Source organism: Ursus maritimus, unplaced genomic scaffold, assembly GCF_017311325.1.
Source record: "Ursus maritimus isolate PB19 unplaced genomic scaffold, ASM1731132v1 scaffold_2, whole genome shotgun sequence".
Classification (NCBI taxonomy): Eukaryota; Metazoa; Chordata; class Mammalia; order Carnivora; family Ursidae; genus Ursus; species Ursus maritimus.
This window is the reverse complement of record NW_024424452.1, coordinates 23,217,279-23,245,128: the sequence shown is the minus strand read 5'-3', so window position 1 is coordinate 23,245,128 and position 27,850 is coordinate 23,217,279. Positions and strand designations below refer to the sequence as shown.

General features: G+C 44.1%; 3 protein-coding genes across 5 annotated transcripts in view; 2 read left to right on the top strand and 1 right to left on the bottom strand.

Annotated features, from left to right (window-relative positions):
* Positions 1-4,577, top strand: part of ANKS4B (ankyrin repeat and sterile alpha motif domain containing 4B) — a 48,865-nt gene extending 44,288 nt beyond the window's left edge. For all 3 annotated transcript variants that reach the window (XM_008697193.2, XM_008697194.2, XM_040635244.1), the window contains one exon: positions 2,538-4,577. In XM_008697193.2, the coding sequence (XP_008695415.1) occupies positions 2,538-3,627 (1,090 nt within the window). In that variant the 3' untranslated portion in view covers positions 3,628-4,577. The remainder of the gene's footprint in view (positions 1-2,537) is intronic.
* LDAF1 (lipid droplet assembly factor 1) overlaps positions 1-18,936 on the top strand; it is a 71,354-nt gene extending 52,418 nt beyond the window's left edge. The window contains exon 7 of the transcript XR_005836040.1: positions 17,643-18,936. The gene's annotated coding sequence lies outside the window, so the exon portion shown is untranslated. The remainder of the gene's footprint in view (positions 1-17,642) is intronic.
* CRYM (crystallin mu) overlaps positions 12,521-27,850 on the bottom strand; it is a 17,036-nt gene continuing 1,706 nt past the window's right edge. Inside the window, exons 3-8 of the mRNA XM_008697196.2 lie at positions 26,419-26,481; positions 21,564-21,665; positions 19,312-19,495; positions 15,808-15,929; positions 15,043-15,127; positions 12,521-12,868 (exon numbers count right to left, since the gene is read on the bottom strand). Coding sequence (XP_008695418.1) covers positions 12,804-12,868; positions 15,043-15,127; positions 15,808-15,929; positions 19,312-19,495; positions 21,564-21,665; positions 26,419-26,481 — 621 coding nt within the window. The 3' untranslated portion in view covers positions 12,521-12,803. The remainder of the gene's footprint in view (positions 12,869-15,042; positions 15,128-15,807; positions 15,930-19,311; positions 19,496-21,563; positions 21,666-26,418; positions 26,482-27,850) is intronic.

Sequence of the window (27,850 nt, the reverse complement as noted above, 5' to 3'; positions counted from 1 at the left end):
TCAAAAAATCCCACATGAAATTCTGGATTTCTGGCTCTGTTTGGAAAATGGAAGCTCTGGCTGTATTGTGTCTGCTTTTATTCGAGGTGGCAGTCAGCTGTTGAGCGACAGCTCTCCTTTCTCGTTGGAGCTTGCACTCAACTATGACTTTGTCGAAGGAAGAAACCTGTCTCCATTCAGTTACATTCCCTGCTTGGTGTCTTTAGGTTGAGTCTAAGACTTCTGCTAGGAGATTCTATAGAAAGGACAAAGAGACACAGGCTTGGCCCTCTGAGGCATATTATCTAACTAGAGAGATTGGTGCATAAATGTTGGACAGATTAAGTAAGATTTAAAGTATTAAAAAGTTGCAGGGCCTATTATAGTGCTATTAGACAGGTGTGAGAAAAACATATATGAAATTAGGGATTAGGAATTTAGAGACAAGGGAAATGATAATAATGTGTATTGAGGATTCAACTATGTCCCAAGCGCTTTTCTAATGCTTTACGTTAACTTAGTCACATTACAACTCCATGAAAATTATCCTCATCCTCATCCAGATGAGGACACTGAGTCCTATAAAAGTTGAGCTTGAGGCCTCGTAGCTGGTGAAGTAGAAAAACTGAGGTGTGTTCAGGTAAGACTGTCTTTTGTGGTCGACCGCTCGACTCAGAGGCGGGCCTGATCCCAAGTGCGCTGCCTGTGTAACACCAGACAAATGAGTTAGGCACTCGGAGCCTTATTTTACCCCTCTGATAATTATCCCGGTCTTTCTCTGAGAAGGGGATGGTGACAGTTTTTGGTGGTGATGGCACTGAATGTGTAGATGCTCATAACTGAAAACTGGGAGGAGGTAGGGGTTCCCACAGAGGAGTTACAAATCTGATTCATCAAATTACTGGACACTGGTCGGGCCGCACTAACGGGCGCAACTCTTCTCAATCTGCCGTGAGCCTATAGATCACCTTGGGATCTTGTTAAACTTCAGATTCTGATTCAGGAAGTCTGGGCGGGGGTCCAAGATTCCGCATTTGTAGCAAACCAGCAGCTGCCGCCGCTACTACTAATCCAGGGAACAAACTTTGAGTAGCGCGGAATAGTGGAAGGGTCACAGAGCATTGATGTGTCAAGGGCACAGATGTCTCTCCTGTTTCCACATCCTTCTCACCAAGAGTGTCAAGAGGCCTTCTCAGACCCTCTTTCCTGTCCTCCCTTGGGGCCAGCCTGGGGGAAGTTTAGTGGGATCCTGATTTGGGGGTCTAGCCTAGGGTGAGGGAAGATGCCCTTTAGTACCTGTATTACCAGAGTTCTCAGCAGGGATTCGGGCTTGGGGCCAGAGCCATAGTAACAATAAGTTACTACTTTACTTTCTGTTTGCGCCTGTTTGTAATTCACCATCTCACAGGAAGGGTGCCATTGTAGCCTGGGGCAAGATTCCATTAGGCTTTCATTCATCTCACAAATGTTCACTGAGCATTGACCAAGTGCCTGTTTCTATGCTGGCATGGGGTCTCTGGCCATCTAACGCGCCCCCAATTCCACCACAAACTGTTGCAGAACTATTCACATATAGGACGCTGTAATTACAGGGAAGTAAGTGGGGGAGTCAGTGCAGATGTTCTACCCTTTTAATGAATAATGGTTATAGCAGACACAGTTTGCTACCTACCCAACATCCATTACCCTCTTCTTTCTTGTTAGCGGGATCCCAGTGTTGCTCAGTTATTTATTTTCCTGCATGTGACTCTGGTGGTAACACTGTTAGAGTGGGAACCAGCTCTTACCAGCTCATAAGAGATGATTGCTAAATTTTCAGGAAGTCTAAGAGTCTGATAAACAGTCATTATTAAAAATAAAGGTATTTAAACTTATGGTTTAATATACTATACTTTTAAATACTCAAAACTTATCATTTCTTAATTATTTGAGTACATTTTACTATTATCTATTCTCTTAAGATTTTGCATGTCTATTATATCTACATATATGGTGGGAATAATTTATAAAGGTGTGCTACTGTACATCTCTTCCAAACTCCATGTCCAGTACTATCACATTAATAGCTTGGATTTTGCCATGGTGGGTGTATTTACAACCCAAAATTGGCACATGCTATAGATCAGAGCTTTGATCTTTTTCCCTGTGGATAAACTAGTTAGACATTTACCAGCACACCACTGGGTAATCTTATCCCCAGCTGCGGGCGGGGGGGGGGGTTGAGGGGGGGAATTTTAATCAACTTAGGTTAAAAATGGTAGCTCTATTTCTCTTCCTATAGGCATACGACCCAATTGTGGACAACAAGACATGAAAGTTGCTTTTTTGGGAGAGTTCTTGGAAAGCTTTCCTTGCTTCTGGAAAGGAGACTAAGGGTAGAGATGAGCTCTTCCTGTCTCTGGTCATGTGATGTCTAGGTGTGACATAGCTGGACTTTCAGAATGCTAAGGCAGGATTAACATGTATTTTGTTCATTTTTGTTTTATTTTTATTTTTTTGGACCTCCGATTCTAAGAAAAAAAATTTTTTGTATGTATTTTTGATATTTTCTCTTCTAGAGGGGACCCCAATAGATGCGACATCTGGGGAAATACTCCTCTGCATTATGCAGCCTCCAATGGTCATGCCCACTGTGTTTCATTCCTGGTCAACTTTGGTGCCAACATCTTTGCCCTAGACAACAACTTACAGTCTCCCCTGGATGCTGCTGCCAGCAGAGAGCAAAATGAATGTGTTGCTCTCCTGGATAAGGCTGCCACTGCCCAGAATATCATGAACCCCAAGAAAATTACCAGGCTGAAGGAGCAGGCTCAGAAGAATGCTAGGAGGCAGATCAAAGAATGTGAGAAGCTCCAGGAGAAGCACCAAAATAAGATGGCTCGCAACTATAGCAAGGAGGAGTCTGGGACTCTTTCTTCTTCCAAGGGCACTTTCTCCACGTCATCCCTTTCAAATGCTGCTGCTTCCGGTACATTTGGGTCACTGTCTAAGGGCATTAAAGACACCTTCAAGATAAAGTTCAAGAAGAACAAAGATACAGCAGAGCAGGTAGGAAAGGAGAGCAGAAGTGGGCAGAGGAATGTGATGGAAGTGTTCAGAGAAGAGGAGGAAGATGCATTCTCAGGGGACTTCCAAGACAAGCTCCAGTTCTCAGAAGAGGAGGACAGATGTGCGCAACATGAATCCATTCTCAACCGTCCAGGTCTAGGAAATATTGTTTTAAGAAGGAACAAGATAACAAGTTCTGAAGACATCTCAGACAGCAAGAGGGAATTCGGGTTTAAAATGAGCAGTGAATTGCTACAGAGACACGGAACAGCAGAGGCTGATGAAGCTGAGGCTGATAAAGAGGAAGAGGACAACAGCCAGGAAGATGATCTGCCTTGGGATGAGGATGAAGTGGAGTGGGAGGAAGATGTGGTTGATGCTACTCCTCTGGAAGTATTTTTGCGGTCCCATCATCTGGAAGAATTCCTTCCCATTTTCATGAGAGAGCAGATTGATCTAGAAGCTCTGTTGCTTTGCTCTGATGAGGACCTTCAGAGTATACAAATGCAGCTTGGTCCCAGGAAGAAAGTTCTTAATGCCATAAACAGAAGGAAGCAGGTGCTCCAACAGCCTGGACAACTGGTCGACACCAGCCTCTGATGGATTGTTGGGTCCACAGGGTGAGTCTGCAGCAATGGGGTGATGCTGTGGCCCATGGAAACACTCAGGCAACACCTCCTCTGCCCAATGCCAGACCGCTGGGAATGGTTTCTAGGGTTTCAGAGATACCCTCCTAAGAAAGAGGCCCTAACTGTATGCTGAGAAATACTCTATACCTGTGTACTCTGACCACCAGTGAGCAACCCAAGGAGATCTGGGAATAAAAAATGGTGTTTTTCTTCAATTATCTCTTTGATACTATTGTATATAGAAAGGGTTAAATGGATGACAGAGAAGGGAATAACTTTCTTTTCCAACTCTGGACTTAAAAATTATAATCTCTCATCACACAAGTGTGCTGCGTACTTTCTGGTCCTCAAAGCCTGAGGACTCCAACTCCAGTTCTGTTCTTAGTTCTATGACTTTGTCTGTTGGTGGAGACTTGAGTTCCTCCATTGGCCTGAGGCTTCATGCCCAACTTAAATGTGTCTAACCCCTCAACAGATGTTTACATATTTACAAATAATGGACATGGGTCTATAATACTCCTGCCTGGGAACCGAGATAGAGTGGAAGGTAGGGAGAGTGAAGAAAGAAATAGAATACAGGGTACCTTTTATATAATATGAATTGTATCTCCCCCAAATTCATATGTTGAAACCTTAAGCCCCAACATAACTGTATTTGGAGGTAGGACCTTTAAAGAGGTGATTAAGGTTAAATGATGTCATAAGGGTCAGAAGGGACACAAATGGATGGTGCCCTTGTAAGAGGAAGAGACACCAGGAAGGCACATGCACCAAGAAAAGGTCATGTGAGGACACAGAAAGAAGACAGCCACCTGCAAGCCAAAGAGAGAGGCTTCAGGAAAAACCAAGCCTTCCAACACCTTGATCTTGCACTTCCAGCCTTCAGAGATGTAAAAAAATAAATTTCTGTTGTTTAAGCCACCCAGTCTGTGGTACTTTGTTATGGCCGTCTTAGCAGTCTAACACAGCGCCGAAGCAAGAGGATAAGAGTGGAGAGAAAGGAAGGATGGTGAAAAAAAGTCTGGCCCATTTGATAATTTTTCTAAAGGTAAGTGGCTTCTGAAATTTCAAGAAGGGGGAAAAATCTAGGTCATTGGTAGGAGAAAGCTGATGGTAAAAGGAAATGTTACATTGTCACGCTCGTTATGTGCATATCTTTTGTTTACTGTTGTCTGTTCCCATCACCACATGTCTGAATACATGGAAGTTCTACAATATAAATTGGCAGCATTACTTTTTTTTTTTTTTTAAGTGATGATGATCTTTATTATTTAACTCCAGTGGAGCTGCCATACACTGCTTGATAGTATATATATATATATATATATATATATATATATATATATATATATATATATATATATATATATGTTTTTTTTTATAATGATTTTTTATTATATTATGTTAGTCACCATACAGTACATCCCGGTTTTCGATGTAAGGCTCGATGATTCATTAGCTGTGTATAACACCCAGTGCACCATGACAATATGTGCCCTCCTTACTACCCATCAGCCGGTCTATCCCATTCCCCACCCCCTCCCCTCTGTAGCTCCCTCAGTTTGTTTCTCATAGTCCATAGTCTCTCATGTTTCATTCCCTTCTGATTACCCCCCTCTCTTTATCCCTTTCTTCCCCTACTGATCATTCTAGTTCTTATGTTCCATAGATGAGAGAAATCATATGATAGTTGTCTTTCTCTGCGTGACTTATTTCACTTAGCATTATCTCCTCCAGTGCCGTCCATGTTGTAGCAAATGTTGAGAACTCGTTCTTTCTGATTGCTGAGTAATATTCCATTGTATATATAGACCACAACTTCTTAATCCAGTCATCTGTTGCAGGGCATCTCGGCTCCTTCCACGATTTAGCTATTGTGGACATTGCTGCTATGAACATTGGTGTGCATATGGCCCTTCTCTTCACTACGTCTGTATCTTTGGGGTAAACACCCAGTAGTGCAATGGCTGGATCATAGGGTAGCTCAATTTTTAACTTTTTAAGGGACCTCCACACTGTTTTCCAGAGTGGCTGTACCAACTTGCATTCCCACCAACAATGTAGGAGGGATCCCCTTTCTCCACATCCTCTCCAACAATTGTTGTTTCTTGCCTTGTCTATTTTTTGGCAGCATTACTTCTGACATTTTTTAGTAGCAATCCCAAATTCCAACCGAAGCCCTACTGAATAGCTAAGCTTCACTGGATTTTTATAGCCAGGACGGACATCAAGTGGAATTTAGCATTGATTGTGTGTATAATATGGAAACAGCTGTTCGTCTTCAGCATGGTTCCTCATGCACATCTGTTTGGGTTACTTCAAGAGGCACCATGGAGAGGATAAGCTCAAGGAGGATACAGATGTTTACATCTGATGAACAATTGGCTCATTCTTCCTCAATGGATTGATTCAGAAAGATTGTCAGTCATGGAATAAATATGTTGCCCTAGGGGATGATTATGTGTACAAATACTGCATTTTGTTGGTCTGGAATACACTGAGGTTGTGTTTACTTTCAAAAAATGTGCACAAAAGCAGTTGCCGCATAGAAGACACCCAGGAAAAGTTTGTTGTGTCTGAGCCTGCCTGTATCGGACTTCATTATTTTAGATGCCAGGAGCCTCTCTCCACATATTCCCCAGAATCTGCCTAATGAGACCTTGATTCCTAGGATATAGGAGAAGTAGAAGCCACCAGGGGAGTGCTGCTGTTAACAGAAAGGGTGCTTTCTCGTAGTGCTTCGTACATCTTTATCAAAGGTAAAAGTAATATAGAAAGCCTGGTGATGTATTCTAGCAAATGGGAGGCAACAGCATGAGGTGGTACAAAGAATTTTGAGCTGTAAACCAGCATTGCTGTGTGAAGGATAGAATATCACGTTATGGAAGTGGGAAGGTACCTCTTTGGGAGAATGAGAAAAGGCAGGCCAGTGGAAATGTTATTGGATCTTGGCCTTAAAGGATTTAGTTCTAAGTGCTTCGTGGGAGTTCCTCATTTCTCGTTGGAATTTTCCATGCTGTCCTACTGGAGGGGTAGCATTTGGCTTAGAAAATACAGGAAGGGGAACGTTTGTTTGTCCAGTAGAACTGGAAGCTCTCACCATGACCACCCCCTTGGCCTTCATGTCAATTTTGTGATGAGAGAAAGGGATATGTATTTGAAGGACACGTGGACTGTAAAACATCACATAAAATTTCCATAAAAAATTGCTGGATTAAAAAGAAGGGACCAAACATAATCTCTTTATGTTACCACAATGAATAGTCATAAACCTTTGTGAGGCCAGAATGGGTTGTCAGAGTTGTACTTTTTTCAACAGCTGAATTTTATTTTTATTAAGGTAACCCAGCTTGTAGACTCCATTCGCTCCTCTACCATTCCCCAAAGATCTCCTGTTGCTTCATTTAAAGGGTAAATACCATACCTGCAATTATCACAAAAAAGTGGCTCAGAATATATGAATGAAACAGTGAGAATTACCTTGGGTCTTCTATACCAGGGGGCAAAGAAGGTGAATTAAAAGGTTCTCACTACTGAGAACTCTTTTATGCCCACCTCCCTATCAGGGAACCCAGGTTCTGCTTCACTACAACATAAACTCCTTGGAGACAGGGAGTTTTCTCTGTCCTATATGCACTGATATAGCCCTTTCACCAAGTGCTGGTCTGTCATACAGCAGGTGGTCAATAAATATTGTTGCATAACCGATGTGGTGCGTAGGCTAGAGGCAAGATGCAAATTACCTTGTCTGTTGATTCCTGGGCGTTTTACTGACTACAGTGTGTCACCCCATCTGAGGGTGGGGGTGGGTTATCTGACATCTAAAAGGAATAACTTTGAAAGGTAAAACCTTCTCCCCCTTGCACAAACCACTCTCCATCCATTTTCTGCCTCAGTTGTAATGTAGTTGGAGTGAGTCATCAGTCAGGTTGGAGAAATGAGTCTGAACATGAAATTCCCATCTCTTTTGGGGGAGACATTTACCATTGGGGGTAAACCAGGCACCTTTATGCTTTTCTTGTGGGCTTTTGGCCTCTTATGATTTATTTACAGAGTCAGTGAGGGTTCTCCCAACTTCTCATCATCAAGGATATAGCCTCTCCATCATGCAGCATTGCTATAAAAAAGGTTTATACCGTATTATAAAAGGTTATAACTGTTCTAAAAATTGAAGATATTTCAAACCAAATAAAACAAAACAGACCTAAGAGAAGAAGCTAGAGCAATATAAACACCTTGTCTAGAGACAGAGATTAGAGGATTATGAGCCAGGATGAGGATAAATATTCACTGAACTCAGACCTCCATCCCTTAAACTAGATGCTTAGCATAGCTCAATCCAGTGCTACCAAACTCCCCATCCCCCTTGCTTCTCTCTCTCCCCCCACCCCCGTAGTTTAACATAAAAGTCAATGAGAAAGAAAAGAAAGAACATTTCGCTGAAGGAGTTTGAGAAGTTGTGGTGTCTCAGGCCACCCTGTTATACAGGTCAGTTGTATGCTTGCAATTCCAAAATCTGAGTCACCAGCCCAGACCATTGTTTTGGGCTCCAAATCCATAAGCCCGAGTGCTTATCTGACGTTTCCCCTCCAATGTCTCACAGGTTATGCCCAGAAGTAAACCCATCTAATCCCAGGTCAGTGGTTCTTAACTGGGATAATTTTGCCCCAGGGACATCTGGCAATGTCAGGAGACACTTTCATTATCATGAGTTGGGGCCAGGGGGCTTGTTACGGGGATCTAGTGGGTAGAAACAAGGGATGCTAAACATCCTACAGTGCATAGGACAGCCCCTCCCCCAAACGTCGATAGTGTAGAGAAGGAGAAGCCCAGTGCTGTATCTATTCCTCCTCTTCTGATGAACGGCAAGTTTAACTTAACATGCTTCTGATCTCATCTCTGGCCCTTCCTCTCTCTGTCCCCTATTACAGCCACACGAGGTTTCTTGTAGCTTCCTGAATGTAGCATGCTTCTCGTATGCCTGTGCCTCTGCACACCATCATCCGTCTTTCCAGGAAACCCTCCACGTAGCCAACCCTATTGGGAGACTCACCCTCTCTGCCCAGGCCTAGTCTGGGTGAGGTACTCTTCGTAGCTGTGCAGGCCATCTTCTGCTTAACCTCCAGAACCTCCCTCTGCTATTCTCCACCCTCCTTTTGTGTCCCAGTGGTGACCTCTGCAGACTGCCCCTGGACTTCTGATTGGGTTTGGCCCGTGCGAGGCACCATCATGAGACCAGAGGGCAGGAGGAAAGAGAGAGTGAGACATTTACTCCACCTGTTTCTTCTGCTTATGGGGAAGCTGCCTCCCTTCATCTAAGCCCGCAGGGCTTGTTTGGCAGCTCTCTGCTGTAGCTCCAATGCTTGCTGGGTTCCCTAACTGCTCATGCCAAATCAGTGAGGGATGGTAGCAGCTTCCTACTGTTGCTGGCCCTGGCACGCTTCTCCATCCTTTCTGCTTCCTGTAACTCTCCCCTCTCCTTTCTTAACAGTCCCTTCCTTAAATTCTCTCCAATCACCCCTTTTGAGTGTGGCATCGATTTCCAGCTGGGACCCTGACTCTATGTTCCTGTAGCACTGACACATGGTACTATAATAGTCTTTTTACATCTCTGTTTTCCTAGACTGTGTGCTTTTCGGGGTGAAGACTGGTTTTTTTAAATTAACATATCCTTGACAGACAGTATTATATTAATTTTAGGTGTACAACATAGTAATTTGACAATTATATACTTTATGAAATGGGCAAACATAGTAAGTGTAGTCACCCTCTGTCACTGTACAACATTATTACAATATTATTGACTATATTCCCTATGCCATACTTTCCATCCCTGTGACTTACTTATTTTTGTAACTAGAAGTTTGTACCTCTTAATTAGACCTTCATGAGGACTGTATCTTTTCTGTTGTAGCTTGGTGGCCTAGAACAGAGTTATTGTAGGGGCTCTTATGGAAAGAACAAAAGAAGATATCTATGGATTAAGGCACTTTAAAAATTTTTTTAATTCCAATATAATGTACAGTATTATATTAGTTTCAGGTGTACAATATAGTGATTAAACAATTCTATACTTTACTCAGTGCTGATCAAGAGAAGTGTGCTCTTAATCCCCTTTACCCATTTCACCCATTCTCCTATTCACTCTGGTAGCCATCAGTTTGTTCTCTATAGTAAAGAGTCTGTTTTGGGTTTTTTTTTGGGGGGGGGGTTCTCTCTCTTTTTAAAAAACTTTGTTCATTTGTTCCTTAAATTCCGCATATGAGTGAAATCATATGGTATTTGTCTTTCTCTGACTGACTTATCTCACGTAGCATTATGCTCTCTAGCTCCATCCATGTTGTTGCAAATGGCAAGACTTCATTCTTTTTTATGGCCGAGTAATATTCCATTAAACACACACACACACGCGCACACACACACACACACACACACACACACACCACATCTTTATCCATTCGTCTGTTGATGGATACTTGGACTGCTTCCATAATTTGGATATTCTAAATAAGGTTGCAGTAAACACAGGAGTACATAAATGTTTTAGAGTTAGTGTTTTCATTTTCTTTGGGTCAATAACCAGTAGTGGAATTACTGGATCATATGGTAGTTCTATTTTTAATTTTTTTCTATTTTTAATTTTTTGAGGAAGCTCCCTACTCTTTTCCACAGGGACTGCACCAGTTTGCATTCCCACCACAGTACACAATGGTTCCTTTTTCTCAACATCCTTGCCAACGCTTGTTGTTTCTTGTGTTTTTGATTCTAGTCATTCTGACAGGTGTGAGGTGATATCTCATTGTGTTTTTGATTTGCGTTTCTCTGATGATTAGTGATGTTGAGCATCTTTTTATGTGTCTGTTGGCCATTTGTATGTCATCTTGGGAGGAATGTCTGTTCAAGTCTTCTGCTCATTTTTTAACTGGATTGGTTGTTTTTCTGGTGTTGAGTTGTATATATTTTTTATATCTTTTGGATACTAACACTTTATTAAATATGTCATTTGCAAATACCTCCTCCCGTTCAGTAGGTTGTCTTTTAGTTTTGTTGGTTGTTTCCTTTGCTATGCAGAAGCTTTTTGTTTTATGTAGTCTCAATAGTTTATTCTTGTTTTTGTTTCCCTTGCCTCAGGAGACATATCTAGAAAGAAGCTGCTATGGCCAATGTCAGAGAAATTACTGTAATCAAGGCACTTTTAATAATCCCATTAACACACTCCCTTCTCTACACATCGCTTAGGGTTGTGCCCATTAAGTTCCTCAGAAAGACTTCACAGTCACTTGCGATGTCCAGAAGCAGATCACATGGATATTTTATTCTGGTGCAAAGGCCCCCATCCAGCCAGCCTGGCAAATATGATAAACTTGGGACTAGGTCACCTAGAGCATGAAAACAGGACCTGTTAGGAGGAGTTTGGGTAGGAAAACAAAGCAACAGAAAATGCTTTTCTTTGCTGCTGACTTATCTGATAACCAGCCTAGGAATGGGGGTGGATTTGGATGGCGTCTTTGGCAGGCCAAGGGCCATGCAACTCTGCTAGTGATTCAGGGGAGCTGGGGAAAACATATCTCAGTTTTCCCATCTGTAGGTTGTGGAGATTGGACTAGATAATTCCTACTGACCCTCTCAACACTGATACTTTAGCAGACATCTGTAGATTTGCCTACCCAATACCCATTTCTCCCTCTTTTTGCTAAGAGACCCCTTCCCTTCTGTCAGCTCATGTGGTCAGGTGGGCTGATTCTACTCTTGACTTCAAGGGGCAGGAGCATGTGACCCAGGCCTGGATAATAGGAGCATCAGATTCCCCTGGATGATGTTTTTTCAGGGATAGGCACATGACACTGGCCTGAGCCAGAGTGTTCCATCCCATTTAGCCACAATGTTAGGCACAGAAATGGGCACATGACCTACATGGTCCCCTGAGTCTCAGTTCTCCAACCATTTCTGCAAGCATTGCTAAAGAGGACAGCCAGGGGAAAACTTACTTAGTAATGGAGCCAACATTGAAGAAAACAGAGCTGAGGGATGGAGAGACCAAGACTGGGTCCTGCAGACACTTGGAGCCCTGGATACAGCCGTAGCTGGGACCAGTTACCTTTGTTCTTCTTAATTACAAAAACCAATACATTCCATTCCTCATTCATTCATTCTGCCTAAGGTAGTTTGAGTTGTGGTCTCTACCCCTTGTGCACAAAGGAGTCTTTTTTTTTTCTTTTTTTAAAAGATTTTATTTATTTATTTGACAGAGAGAGACAGCCAGCGAGAGAGGGAACACAAGCAGGGGGAGTGGGAGAGGAAGAAGCAGGCTCCTAGCAGAGGAGCCTAATGTGGGGCTCGATCCCAGAACGCCGGGATCACGCCCTGAGCTGAAGGCAGACGCTTAATGGCTGTGCCACCCAGGCGCCCCTGAACAAAGGAGTCTTGACCAATATAGAAGCTCCACTGTTCCTTGGGATTTAAATTATAAGAAGCCAGAAACAAAAGTCTACATAATGTATGATTCCATTTATGTGAAATGTCCAGAAGAGGCAAGTCCATAAAGATAGAAAGTAGATCAGTGGTTGGCAGGGGCTGGGAAGAAGGGAGAAAGGGGAGTGACTGCTAATGAGTACCAGGGTTCTTTTTGGGGGTGATGAAATGTTCTGGAATTAGTGGTGATGGTTGCACCCTGTACACATGAGAAAAACCATTGAATTGTGTACTTTAAACTGGCAAATTTTATGGTACATGGATTATATGCCAATTTAAAAAATAGAAATAAATTTAATTATAGTCATTGAAACTCCCCCAGGGAATGAATGGAAGCACATGCTCTCCTCACTTTCTTTGCTATGAAGGATAGAAATGACCAAAGCAAGAACTGCAGAATTGGAAAACGTTTTAATTCAAGAAATTACAAAATGCAGTGAAATACAGGGGAAAGGGAGTGTTAATAGAATCGGGTGTAACGGAAGAAATGGCCATCTAGTTTTGCTTTCCAACTACACACACAAATAGGGATCTCATTATTTAAGGTAAGACATGATAAGCTCAAAACTATAGCTCACTAGGCACTGGGCTCCCTCATGATCTAGAAATCACGAGACAGCTGGTAACAACATCCCTTGAGCTGTAGCTTCTAACTCAATGCAAAGTTCCTTCGTTTTATTTTCCAGATGACCAGGAATCATACACGAGTTTGGCTGCAACCATGTCTTCCACTGCCATTCCTGGAAAGGACAGAAATGTGGTTCACTTTTTGTCAGAACAACTTTTCCTGGAACAGCCCAGGCCCTGTGACTGGCAGTTTCCCAATACATTGTCCATGCTGCTAATGCTCATTGGGATGACATGGACTGATATCCAGAGGCAAGCTTAGGCTTGGAAGGTCTGCGAAGGACAGGGTGAGGCAGGGAGAAGATGCTAAGTGAGCAATGCCCACCAAAGACATTTTAAGTGTCCTTCAAAGTTTAGTTCAGGGGTCTGTAAAGGGCCAGATGGTAAATATTTAGGCTTTGTAGGCCCTACGGTCTCTTGCAATTAACTCTGCCATTATCCTGCAAAAGCAGTCCTACACGATAGGTAAACAAATGAGCCTGGCCATGGTTCAATAAAATTTTCTTTATGGACACTGAAATTTGAATTTCATATAATTTTCGTCTGCATAAAATATTCTTCCTTTTTTTCCCCCTAGTCATTTGATTAGAAACCATTCCTAGTTTGAAGGTAAGACAAAAACAGATGGTGGGCTTAGTATGGCCCACAGGCTATCGTTTGTGGACTCTTGGTCTAGTCCAACCTCTGCATCCTTCAGCAACCCCACTTGTCTTATTGTTTTGGATACATAACTTAACCTCAAGTGGATATACATTCTTGAAGGGTAGGGGCTGATTTTTATTAATTTTTGTAGCCATCACTTCACCCAGGACAGAGTCTGATACATAATAGGTGTTTAATATGCATCTGCTAGATGAAAAGATGTGCCAGTAAACCAATCCCCAAAGCAAGAAAACAAACATTGCTCAAAAAGGGTAGAGCAGACCTGTAGTATTGTCTCCTGAAGGGAAACTGTCTCCTGACAATATTGTCTCCTGACTTCTGATCTCCTCTGAGCTCTGAAACTTTCTGCCACACCTGGATCAGTATAATGTCTTTGAACCAGGCACTGGGTAAAGTTTATACTGCCTTTGCCTGTCTCTCTGTGCATGAGAGATTTTTTAAATATTTAAAAGCTGGCAAGGCTTGGATGCTGACTGATTGGCATGAATGCTAGGTGGCCAGAACACTCTTAATGTTCTGCCAAGCATTAAAGCTTTGGGTGCTTGGTCACAGGAAATAGGGAAGATCTTGAGAGAGGGGCAGAGGACATTCCTGAGGGGCTCAGGGCAGCAACTATTTATCAACCAGTTTGGGAGTGTTTCAGTATTTTAGGTGTATTAGCTGACTATCAGCTCTGTTACCATGTGTGTCCATTTCCTTAGATCTGGTGGGGTGGAATTGCTGGGCTGAGGGGCAAACCAGCCACTGGTTAGCCCATCCTTGGTTGGGCTTCAGCCCGCACAACCCTGGTGGTTACAGGGCTCCCCATGGAAGCCCTTCTCAAATCAGCAAGTAGGAGGGTAGGAAAAAAAGGGGTCTCAGGTTGTACTGACTGCGTGGGTCTCTTGCAGTGGGTCTCCCTGCCATTTCCCTTAAGCTCCCTGTCTTATAACAACTTTATCCCCCACCCCCACCTCTGAAGGATACCTTCTTCTGACTTTCATTTATTTTATTATCTTTTTTTTGTTTTATTTAAATTCAAGTTAGTTAACATATAGTGTATTATTAACTTCAGTAGTAGAGTTTAGTGATTCATCAGTTGCAATATAACACCCAGTGCTCATTACATCACGTGCCCTCCTTAATGCCCATCACTCAGTTACCCTGTCCCCCGACCCCCACCCCTCCAACAACCCTCAGTTTGTTTCTTATGATTAAGAGTCTCTTATGGTTTGTCTCCCTCTCTGTTTTTAATCTCATCTGATTCTTCTGACTTTCATTTAGATCTAAGTCTAAATGATTTACTGCTGACACTTGCTATGTGCAAATCATTTTACACACACATCACTGAATTCTCATAAACACTGAAGGTAACAGGCAGTGAGGAGACCACGGGTGAGACAGGTGAGGTCACTTGCCCAAGGACACATGTCCTGGGAGTGGCAGAAAAGGGAAGCCAGTCCAGGACTGCCCAGTTCCAGAATTCATGGGCTTATCCACTATTCTAAGACATGTAAATAATTGACCCAAATGATGCATTTCATGATTCAGCTATGGAGTCCAGTGACTCATTCCTCTTTCCACTAATGGGCAAACCTGCCTTGTGCTCTGGTTGGATGTGTGCCCTGGGAGCTAGAGTCCTTACCCAAAGACTTGAACACCGTGGTCTTGTCACAGTGTGCTGGCTTCACTCCCTTCACCACTTCTCCCAGCTCAGCGAAGATCTCAGCCTGTGAAATGAACACACACTGACCCAGGCCATGGAGCCAATGCCCATTCTGGCTAGCTTCTGAGGCAGGGCAGGGAGGGCACCCACAACTGGGTAAGGGAGAAACTTGACAAAAAGACCATTTGTAAACTGGCTTCCCCCCCCTCCTTTTTTTTCTTGCATAGCATCTGCCTTTGTGATATCATGAATGTAGAGATATGTTTGTGGCCAGGGGAATGTCTGGCCAAGACAGTCTGTCAGTGAGGAAATTAGCATGTTCTTATCCGAACACTCATTTTGGCAGCCCTCTTCTTGCACCTATGCTCTGATCACAAAAGAATAAGGACAGAAAGTGGCCAACCCCAGTCCTATTTTGTTGGCCGCATTGGGGAGGTTTCCAGGCACTTATCTCCCAGTCTTACCACCTTATAGGACAGCTCAGTCTGACGGACAAATCCATCAAGCTGCTCTCTCCAGGCAAAGGGGACAGGAAAACACATGTCAATACCATAATGGCCACATTACTCCAGAAGGGGATTAGAAAGGGCTGAGAGATGTTTTAGGAGCTCTCACGCCCTCTCACCCCCCCAGTGAGGTGGGGGTGACCGAGGTCTGGAGGACCAAATGGAAGGGTAGGTTAATGAAACCCTGGGATCCTGGGGAGGCCAGGTGGATAGCAGCCCAGCAGGAGGAGGGGCTCACCCCTGACAACAGGACATCTCCAGACTCCTTCAGGGCAGCCTCCTGGGAGTCCACATAAAGCACAGCCTGTTTCATCAGCTCATCGTCCAGCTCTCTCCAGTCGGGTCTGCTGGCTCCGATGGCTAAGAGACAGCAAAAGAGACCCTGAGCCCAGAAACAGTGGCAAAGGGACACTACACGTGCCAAAGAATGGAAGAGGGGTGGGGGGAAAGGAGGTGACCTAGGACACATGGGAACCTTCAGATTTGGGATGCCTCGTTTCCCAATGCCAACCCCTCCCAATCACAATCAGCAAGAATGAACACTCATCAGTAAGAATGCCTGCTTTTTTTTTTTTTTTTTTGCATTTCATATCACGATCTTTCTAAAAGATTCTGAGGCAACTTAGCATTCATTTATTGGTTGCCTGCTAGCTGTGGGATGTTTCACACATATTATTTATAGTCCTCACAAGCACGCTTCGTGTCTGATTCTCACTTAAAAGATGCACACACAGAGGTTCAAGGAAGTGAAGGTGCTTGCCACGGTTCTGTGTCTGATAAGTGCACCTAAGGGCTCAGAGGGAGCCATGCCTTTCACACCTCTTCCGTTTATCCGGGGCAGCGACTTCTTTACAAGAACCCTGAAACAGATGCTCTCCTTCGTCTTCTGCTGATCTGCTCTTGGATCATTCTCATTCCTCACCCCCAACCATTTCTCTCTTAGCTCATGACGAAAGAGCCCAGCACCGGGGTCATGGAGAAACCCCGATAAAGAGGAGACTGGCTCCATCCAGGCCCCGAGATTTTGTATCCTTTGCAGAGAGCCCAGGAGCATAACGATGAATCCAAGGAATCATGCCTCCTGGCACATAAGACAATGCAGAGGCCACCACCAAATGCCTGCAGGGCTGGGCAGGTAATGAACAGGAGCAAAGCTGGCCAGAGGGACTACCCTGGAAATGGTGGAGACCTAAGTTCACAGAAGAAGGCAGGTCCTTGTAAAGAGGGCAATCATTCTTCAGCTCCAGCTTATTGTGGCCACGTGAGAACGCCGGGCTGCTGTTAGATAGTCTCCCCTTCCTCCTTTTTTTTTTTTTCTTTTTTAAAGAGAAGCAGGAAATCTATTTGCATGTGTTATTTCTTGATTTTTAGAGCACACTATAGTCCAAACAAAACACATCTGCTCGCTGGATCCAGCCCATGGCCAGCTAGTCTTTGGAAACCGCTATAAAGCCTTACGCCAACATAAGGCAGCATTTATGTGCCTTCTCACACTGCGTCCGGTTTTCTCTACGTGTTCCCTGCTGTTGTCCCTCACTCTAATTTTCAAAGCGAGTGGTATAAAAATGTCCTTCTTGAAGGTCATTTGTGTGGGGAGTTCTATAGAACAAAAGCATGACCTAAATGAGGCTCGTAAATAAATCATAAGCTGGTGGGAAAAACCCTAGCTTCTCAAGCTACCTCTTCTCATTGCACTTGTGTCTCCCCCCAACCCTCCCCTGCCCCAATTCTTCTGAGCAGGGCGAGTTCTCAAAGGGTTGTGTGAGGCCACTTGTGCAGATGGAGGTGGGCCAGGCAGCAAAGGGAGGGGCCTGACTTAGACTGGGCCCTGGCCTTGCTTCAGGGGAGCTAGAGTGGGTGAGGTTCAGACCCTGGCTCGGGGAGGGGGGTAGTGGTGCGGGGGCAGGATGAGTGAAATGCAGGCGAGGGCGGAATTGGGCCTATCTCTTAGCCAAGCTGCAAACTAAGTAAAATCTGTTGTTGGTGTTTCCCTGTCAACTGCACTGGTAACAACATAATTTTCTGAAGTATATTTGATGCCTCTGTAAACACATAAACCAATTTTGTCTTCAGGCTAGGGAAACAGAAGAGATGCCTTGATTCACAATCAAGAGAGAGATTCCCTGTTGTTGGCTTTGAAGATGGAACAGCCACATCACAAGGAATATGGGCGGCCTCTAGGAGCTGAGATTCGCCCCCCAGGAAACCAGCACTCTTGTCCTACAATGTAAAGAATCCCCCACAACCTCCTGAAGCCTGGAAGAGGGCTCTGAGCTCTAGATGAGACTGAAGCTTGGACAACACCTCAATTTCCCCCTTGCACGAGCAGAGGACCCTGCTAACCCCTGCCCAGACTCCCGAAACCACACAGAAACTGCAAGATAACAAATACATGCTGCTTTAGGCTGGAAAAAAAAAAAAAATCAAGTCCGTCTTGCTGAAGATTCAGCTCTTGCCTGTTTCACCAAGAACTGGTTTCTGGTGATTTCCGATGACCTTCCAGAAATGGTGTTACTATCCCTAAAGCCAGAAGTGACCCATCTCTTGCCTACCTACCCCCTGGACCCACATCATAACACCAGTCCCATACGGGCTGAGACCTTCAATTCACTTTGGCTCATTCCTCAGACAAGCCACACTTCTGTCTCCACAGAACTTAATCTTTAGCTGGAACCATCAGTTCATCTATGTGTTTACCTGTTGGTTATCTATTTCCCTTCCCTAGAATGGAAGCACCAGGAAAGCAATGACCTTGAGTGCTGGCTTATTTTGGCCTGCCCGGCATCTAGAACAGTACCTGGCACATAGTAGTAATTCAATACACGTTTGTGATTGGGTGCGTCATCATGACACTTGGCTCCTGCCTACTCATCCACCAGTGTGTACAGAATTCTTAGCTTTTGAGTTCACATCACATGCTTGTCACTAAAACATAGGGCACCAATAACATGTTTAAATCCCTAGTATTTGCCTGCTCACTCACCAGATTCCAGTCTTCTTGTTGGAAGATAATATAGAGCATAATTTAAGAGCTCTGAGGGTAGATCGCCCCAGTTCAAATCCCAGCTCTACCACTAAGAACCTCTGACTTTGGGCAAGTTACTTAACCTCTCCATGCCTTGGTTTACCCACCCGTAAAATGAGGGTCATGATAATAATAGCTCCTACTTCATAAGGTTGTTATAAGGACTGAATGATAGAATACAAATAAAGAATTTAGAACAGCATGTACAACGGTAAGTATTTCCTATAGATCAGTTCTTGCCATAACCGCCAGGGCCATTTGAGAATCTTCAGAAGCCCCAGGAACTCTTATGTTTGGAGTCCCACCCATCCGAGCACACGTACTAAAGAGCCTCCACAAGTCACATGGAATGTCTTTAGTGCCATAATTAAGAAACTTTTGGTGGGGTGGGGTAATTCTAAGTATTTGTTAAGAAAGAATGACTCATTTGGCTTTTGTGATTTAAATTTCATTACATTTAGGAACTTAGCTGTGACTGACCACTTGCCATTATGTTACATTTTATAGAACTTGATTATAAGTTTCAGGCTTGTGACTTTCATTTCATATTTTTGAGTGAATATTGTTTTTCAGGGCTCACATGTTTCCGAGGACCTTAAAAAAATGACCTTGGTCATTTTGCACGATTAAAACATCTCTGCAGATGTAGCTGCTTGGTCCAACCTAGGGACAACTCTGGCCATCACCCACCCATGCTCATGGAGCCACTCTACTTACCATTGATGTGAGCTCCTGGCTTCACCCATTCCCCAAACAAAATGGGCTCTGTTGCCATGGTGACTGTGATGATCACATCTGCGCCTGTCACAGCCTCCTGGACCGATGAACACACCTGTACCTCTCCTTGAACTGTGTCTGCGAACTTCTCCGCATTTTCCTTGGTGCGGTTCCATATCCTCACCTTCATTGGGGGAGAGGGTAACAAGAGGGACATTGGTGCCGTGATTGTTTGGCTGTTTAAGTTTCATCAAGCCCAGGGGTACCAGGGGAAGTTGAGCCACTCCAGGGTAAGGGCTGTGGTTATTTAAATCATCCACTATGGAGAAAGAACATTTGGTCAAGGGCACAGCATTAATCGGGGCAGACACCTGACCAAATATTTGGAAATCACCTTTCTCTACTCCTTTCTCCTTGCAAGAAGTGGGGGCAGTTCTTCAGTTCCAGCCAGGGATACCCAGCCTCCGTAGCTTGATAGTTACTACCTAACTTAATAATTAGCAGAGCAAATCTAGAGCTAGGCAGGCTTGGAATCAATCCTCACTCCGTCACATGCTGCTCACTCCTGAAATGACTTAACCTCATGCAGCCTAAGTTTTCATGTCTACGAAACGCACGTGATAACTGGGCACAGTCAGCATCAAACTCCCACTTTGTGATTGAGACTCGGTAAGGGAGTCATAGTAGATGCGGGATCCTATGGCAGTGCCGTGCATGGAATAACTTGATCTCTGAAGGGTATGTAGGGGGTTGAAGATCAGAAGGGTTTGAGAAGTGAATAGTGCAGGGGACGAGAAAGTCAAGAGTAGTAGCTGCAGTTAGAATCCTGGCAGATGCTGGCGGGACCCAGGTCATTAGCCTCATCAGGAGGTGGGGACTGGCTAGCTTGCTTAGCCGACTTCTATGTGTGGAGTGGGGGTTGTCGACCCTCAATGGAAAATAAGGCCTAAAGAATCTCTCATGAGGAAACATAAGAAATACAGAAGTGAATGTTATGTCTAAGTAAGTTTATCAACCAAGGTGAAAAAAAACAATACAGTATACCCTATCAAAGGAGAATGGTTACCCATAGCACCCTTCCTGATAAAAAAATTCTGTAAATAGATACAAAAACTGGGTAATCTGAAAAGTGATGGTGTTAGAAGATTTCATGAAAAGACAGGATATACAACTGGGTATATCTAACATGATGGAAACTACTTTATGAAAAGCTAATGAGAAGAGTGGAAGGTGTTAACTGCTTATCTTTGCAAATGGATAAAAGGCATTTTTCTTTGTTCTTCCTTATAGTCTCTATTTGCCAAAGCAGAGTTATTATTTTTATTATTAAAAAGTCATATTTTAAGGAGCGCCTGGGTGGCTCAGTCCGTTGAGCCAAAAAATAAAACTCTTTATTTTAGCTCTGGGTTGTGGGATCCAGCCCTGCGTCAGGCTTGTACTCAGTGGGGAGTCTGCTTGAGGACTCTCCGTCTCCCTGTGCCCCTCTCCCCCACGTTCTCTCCCTCTCTCCCTCTCTAATAAGTAAATAAATCCTTTTTAAAAATATCTTATTGGGTCTCCCGGGTGGCTCAGTGGGTTAAGCATCTGCCTTTGGCTCAGGTCCTGATGCCAGGGTTCTGGGATCGAGTCCCACATCAGGCTCCCTGCTCAGCCAGGGACCCTGCTTCTCCCTCTCCCTCTACCCCTCCCCCCTGCTTGTGCGCTCCCCCCCCCAAATAAATAAAATCTTTAAAAAAATAAAAATAAAAAAAGTCATATTTTAAATCTGCCCTACCTCTCTCACACACATACACAAAATAAAAGTAGCATCAAACATTCCCATAAGCAGTGGGAGGCATGACTGGGGAAAGGTGGACCAACATTTGGGCTGTGGAAGCAGGTGCTGTGGTTTCTTGCCCTCTAGGCCTCGTTCCCAGTTTGTGTGTCCCTACCCATGAATACCTAAAGACTCCCACATTCTCCTCAGAGAAGCAGAGAGGGACCGAAAGGAAAACTGAATGTATGTAATGGATATAATATAATCCTTTCACCACGTGGGCTTGCTGCGTCCTCTGGCATACCCTAGGAATGGAGAAACTGGGGACAGGTGATTCAGGTCTCTTCGCCTCCAATGGGACCTCTGGGCAGTCATTAAAAGAGTGGTCTAGATCAGACTCCTGACCTAACTTATTTCAGAATAGCCCATGTCGTTGCAGTGAAGGAGCAGAGATAAAGGTCCTCCCCTCTTCTCCCCCAACCTTCCCTGGACTTACCTCCTTAAAGGAGAACTGCTCTGTGAAGACCTCGTAGTGGCTGTAGGCCTGGACCCCAGCCCCAAGGATGCACAGTACTTCACTGCCGGGTGGCTTCAAAAACTATTGGAGAGAAACGAGGTGGCAAAGGTCAAGGGAGAAACAGCAGCCAGGTAAAGAACAGATACAGTTTGAGTATCGGGTGCCTTCTACCCTATTTTCGGCTCCCTCGCTATCTCTTGGGCAATGATGGAGATGGCATTTTGTGTTTCTATGGAGTGTGGAGAGGAGGAATGAGCCTTCACTGAGCACCTAATATATGCCAGTGCTTTACCCTCATGATCTCATTTAGTCCAGCCAATGACCCTGTGAGCTAGGCACTCCTACTTTTATCCTCCTCTTCCAGATGAAGAAATCAGGGTCCAGAGAGGTTAAGTCACTTGCTCAGAGCCCTACCTCTATGAAATGGCACCGTGGGGCTCCAAACCACATCTTTCATTCTCCAAAGCCCACATTCTTTCTCCTGGGCTGCCCCATCTTGGGGACATGAGAAGCCACACCCACTTCTCAGAGCCCTGAGCTCCTTCCGAGAGCTACTGAGAATCCATGGACCCTTGTGACGCAAGGTTCTCAGCTCTGTTTTTTGAGCCCACTGTTGATCCTTCCTCAGCCTCCTCCTTCTAGAGAGGAAAGTGGAGCTGGTATTTGTGGCACCTGCTGTGGATGTATGTGTGTCTGTGTTTGGGAGTGGGGTTTATGATCAACTCCTATCAAGTGTCACCTCGCCAGTGAAGTCATTCTGGCCTCCCTGGGAGAAGTCACCACGTCACAGCACTTATGTGCTTACAGATTCATTTTCTTGTACTGGTCTGTAAGCCCATGAGGACAGAGAGAGTCTTATGTGCACAGATTTGGGACATACCTACTATTATGTAGAAAGAAATATTATTATTGTTACAGAGCCCTCAGCACTACTGACATTTGGGCTGGATAATTCTTTGTTGGCCGGGGTGGGTGGGTGGGCTGTCCTGTGCATCACAGGATGTTTAACAGCACCCCTGGCCTCTACCCACTAGAGGCAGCATTCCCTACCTCCCCTAGTTGTGGCAACTAAAAATGTCTCCATTTGTCTGGACTGTTGGGACAACCAAAAATGTCTCCCACCCCTAAACGTCCTTGGGGCTGGAGGCAAAATCATTCTGCGTTGAGAACTACTGGCATAGAGGATATCACTTGCCCCTCAAACCATCCATATTAAATAAGACCCTCTTTTGCCCTTCCTCTATTTCGTTTAGTGAAATTTGAGTTCCTTGGGCCTGCTCTTTCTTACAATGTTAATTATAGCATTTCTGGAATGTAATCTTAAAAGTGAAAGTCTCTTGAATTATTAATTACTAGCAAACGGAGTCTCAGAAATAGAAGCAGATGTTCATTTCTCGTATAGCTGCAGAAGGAGAGATACCATTTTGTGCCACAAAATATCGTTCAAAGTATCTGACTGGAAAAGTTTTCAGAATTACAATATCCACAAGACTCGCAATCTTATGCTCTAACCCGACAAGGAGAATTAGGTGATTTTTCCTTAACTAAATCAATTTGTTTTTCTGTTCTCAATTAATATGAATCTATTCTTAGAAGTATGCGTGGGCTCCAGAAATTGTTGCAGTGTCCTGTAAAAGTAACCTTCAACTTCTGAAATTAAATCTCTAATTCTGATTGGTTGTCTTGATAATTTGTTGCCTTGGTAATAATGTTACAATTGACATCCCTTTCCCTAAATAGTATAACATTTATAAGAGTTATTTAAAAAAATAACAGGACTAGTGGTACTTCATTCTTTTCCCATTGCAGATAATTAAAAACATGTATATGAATCTGCTAGATTTCTTACGGTAGAGTTTGAAAGTGTGTGTTTCATCTGCATTTGCTAATGAACAGTACTGTGTCTGTCCATCTAGCCCTGCTATCTCTCCAGCCCCCTCTCAGGCCATGCTCCCCTGCACTTCCTGTCCTTCAGCCACTCATCTTCTTTGCAGATTCCCAAGCACATGTGCTTCCATCAACCACAGGGCCTTTGCACAGGTTCTTTCTCCTTCATGGAATAGTTTCCTTTCTGTCCCTCATAAGTAATTCCTACCAACCTTCAAATTTCTGCTCAGATATCCTTCACACAGGAAAAGGCTTCCCAAATCCCACAGACCCCCTGTTATACACTCTCACAGCACATCATCTCTTGTATTCAATGCATTTGTCAGGGTTGCAGTTTCACATTTATTGGTATGATCTTTGGGTTAATATCTCTTTCCCCAAATGGGCCCTGTATTCCATGATGGCAGGTACTGTTATCTGGTTTTGCTCACCATTCTATGCCCCAGGCTGAGCACTGGACCTGGCCCCTGGTGGGCACTCAAATATTTGTTGAATAAATGCATGCCTGAGATAAACCCTGATATATACTGTCACCTTGAGAAGGCATGTCAGAGTCCTCAACTCAGGTTATGTGCAACCCAAATGCAAAGAAGTTACAGTGACTATCAGGCCTGAAAACTTCCTATACATCTCATCCTCTTCCCTGAAGCCCTAAATGAGAGAGAAGTGGTAGAAAAGAAAACATTCTCTGTTCCAGGACAAAAAGTATAATAGACCCTTTGTTCCTTATCGAAATAACCCATCTGCACCCCTGGGCATAAAGCTGTGACATTTCAGCCTAAGCTCTGAAGCATCAACTCAATGATTCTCAACTCTTGTGGGAGTGCAGATTTTTATCAATGCAAAAAAGCACAGTGTAACTGGATGCTATAAGAGTTTGGTTTCCACTGGGCGCCTGGGTGGCTCAGTTGTTAAGCGTCTGCCTTCGGCTCAGGTCATGATCCTGGAGTCCTGGGATTGAGCCCCTAGTTGGGCTCCCTGCTCAGTGGGGAGCCTGGTTCCCCCCCTGCCCCTCACCTCGCTCATATTCTCTCTCTCTCTCAAATAAATATATTTAAAAATCTTAAAAAAAAAAAAAAAAGGTTTGGTTTCCAAACCTGGTTGATCATCAGAATTAACCAGAGACTATTGAAAAAAATAACTAGTTTCTTGGGCCCCACCCTCAGTGTTTCAGATCAGTGGTTTGGGGATCTGCATTTTTAAAAATATTCCCCAGGTGATGCTGCTGCATAGCTTGGGATGAAAACCACAGACTTGGGTCAAGAAGACCAGGCGGCCTTGGAAGACCCGACAGCTATGCGACTTCAGGAAGCCCTAGCCTCCATCAAGCAAATGAGGCCCATAGTACTTTCTTTGCCTTCCTCACAGAAACCCAAAGATATGTCAAGGCAATGGGTTGGAAATTATTATTATTATTATTATTATTATTTTAAACATTTTATTTATTTGACAGAGACACAGCGAGAGAGGGAACACAAGCAGGGGGAATGGGAGAGGGAGAAACAGGCTTCCCGCTGAGCAGGGAGCCCGATGTGGGGCTCAATCCCAGGACCCTGGGATCATGACCTGAGCCGAAGGCAGACGCTTAAAGACTGAGCCACCCAGGCGCCCCTGGGTTGGAAATTATTTTGACAAGACCTTTACAAACAAACATAAGGCAGTATTGTACCAGTGAACATATATACCTCAAGGCGTCCCTTGATCATTTCAGTCTGAGTTGGGTCTGGACGTAATTCAAAAAAACCAGTTCGTCCAGCTGTGTACTGTAGTCTGCCCCCTTCCTACACGATTACCAGATTAAGCCTCACATTCCTCCCTCCCCATCCTGTGTTTAGAAGATCTTAACACTCACACGATCTGAACACCTGGTTCTCTGCTGTTCCCCACATCCCACACTTCCTTTATGCTCAGGTGCATTAAACCAGCGTCAGCAGACCTTGTACTTCTCCATTTCACGTGAAGACACCCGGTTTTCCAATCCTCCTCTTTTTAACCCTACCCTCTAAAAATGCTGTTTTTCTTGTAGGATGCCCTGACACTGCTTGGGAACATCATCACCCCTTTCACTTGCTTTCCCTTCCACCTGTAGAGTGTCCCCCTCCCCTCTTCACTCATTCGCTTCCTTCAGTCTTCACTCAAATGTCACCTTCTGGGTGGGTGAGGTCTTCCCTGGATAATTTAGAATGTCACCCTTCCCCAGTATTCTCGATTCTGCTTTATTTTCATCCAGCACAGTTTTCTGCTGGTAGTGGGTTTTTTTTTTTAAGCAAATCCTAGTATATTATTAAACTCAAAAGAGATTTTTATTAGTTAATTATTTTCTTGGCAAATCAAACTTTTCATCTTGTTTATTGTCTAACCCTCCCGTGTCTGTTTTGTACATTGCCATATCCCTGATGTTTAGAACAGTGCCCGACATGTGGTAGGATCTCAGGCAGTATTAGCTGAATGAATACATGAGTCTGCTCAGATCTCTTTAGCTCCCCCTCGGCTTTTTGGCTTTGGCCTATGGGGCAACCACACTGATTTGCCAGGAACAGTGTGGTACGGGGGCCAGAAAGCAGTCCTCGGAGTCACAGAAGTCAAATTTTAAATTCTTGCTTTGCTGCTTAGTAGCTGTGTGATCTTGGGCAACTCCTAACCTCTCTGAGCCACATTCCCTAAAACTGGCAAATGGAGATAATCATATCTTCTCTGCAAGGTTGATGTGAAGATCAGGAATAATGTATGCAGGGTATCTAGAATCTGGCAGTGCTCTTTAAATGGTAGCTAATAATTTTGTGAATCACTGTGCTCACCTGACATCCCGTATTTGGCATATGGAATTCCAGCTGTGTCCAAAGAATACTGAAATAAGTTCCTCACATATCCCTTAGGCTTTCTAGCTGGAGACACCCAACCCTACTCTCCAGCAAACCTTACCAGTACAGCCCGGCACTCGTCTTACCTTGGTGGCGATGGCAGAAACTGCAGCCGTTCTCTTTGCAGTTATGACATTTCCATCCATGACCTTGGAGGAAAGGAGACACAGTGAGCAAGGTGCACTCCTAACCACTACTTAAGCAGAAAGAAGCAGCTCAAAAAGAGCAGCCCTAGGAAGCACCATACTATCCTACAAAGAGCACGGGCTTGCTATCAGATTTGGATCTAATTCTTCCTCTTAATAAGAAATGCAACTTTGAAGAAATATCTTCATCTTTAAGGACCGTTTTCCTCACCTGTAAAAACAAAGATAATGCCAACCATTCAGAGGATTTTTGTGAGGATTAAAACCAGTCACAGAAATGTAAACATCTCACAATGAGCCCTCAAGAATTGCCCATTTTCTTTTCTTGTCCCGGGTCTCTCAAAACACCAAATGAAGGAGGAATTTGAGGAATTAGAGTAATCTGATATCTGTGTAAGGTCCATGAAGTTCTGTCTCAGTGGCTCTCCACTCCTGCCACACATGTGGGGAGCTTTCTGGAGATACAGATGCCCAGACACATTAACTAATCTGTATCTCTAAGGGAGGGACCCAGACATCCTTGTTTTCAAAAGCTCCCCAGGTGATTCTGAATTACATCTGGCTAAAAATAACCACCATCCTTTGCACTATTCTCCTGCTTTTAAGTTAGTCATCTTAGTTGGAATTTACCAGGTAGCACCACTATTCTCACGTTACAGACAAGGAAGTGAACCACTTACTACTGAGTGGAGTCAGGAAGGATCTAAGGTCTTGTCATTTCGTTTAAAAGCCTGAGGTGGTCCCACTCAGCTAAGGAACCACCATTGGTAGGTAGTATGAATGTTATCTCCTTTGAATGAGTGTAGGTTGGGAAGAGCTAGATAGTCTTTCCAGAGGAGTAAGGTATAGCCAGGTTCCCGGGGGAGCCTGCAATTCAGGGGAGGAGGATTTAAAGATCCAGAGGAGGTTTGGGTGGAATGAAGGAGATTGTCCCTGATAACAACTCAACTGCCTGGTCTTAGAGCCAGCTTGCAGGGTAGAGGGCACAGAGCACACGAGTAAAGAGTACAAGTTCCATAGTCAGACAGGTCTAGCAATGATTCCCTGGGCCTTTCACAAACCAGCTGTGACCTCAAGCAAAGTGGCTTTACTACTCTGAGCCTCAGGGACCTCAACAGAAGTTGGGAGGGGGGGTGTGAATTAAAAACTCCCATAGAGGAATGTTGTCATAATTGAGATTAATCTCTCTTCCTTGGCACATGGTAAGTATTCCGTAAGTGGCAGTTAGAAAGGCAGTAGACACAGTCTCCAGAGAGCATAGACCATGGACTTACACTGAGTAGGTCTGAAGTCCAGCCACTTATTAGTTATGTAAACCTGGGTTAGATGGGTGTCATTGCTCTATGACTCAGTTTCTTTCTTTCTTTCTTTC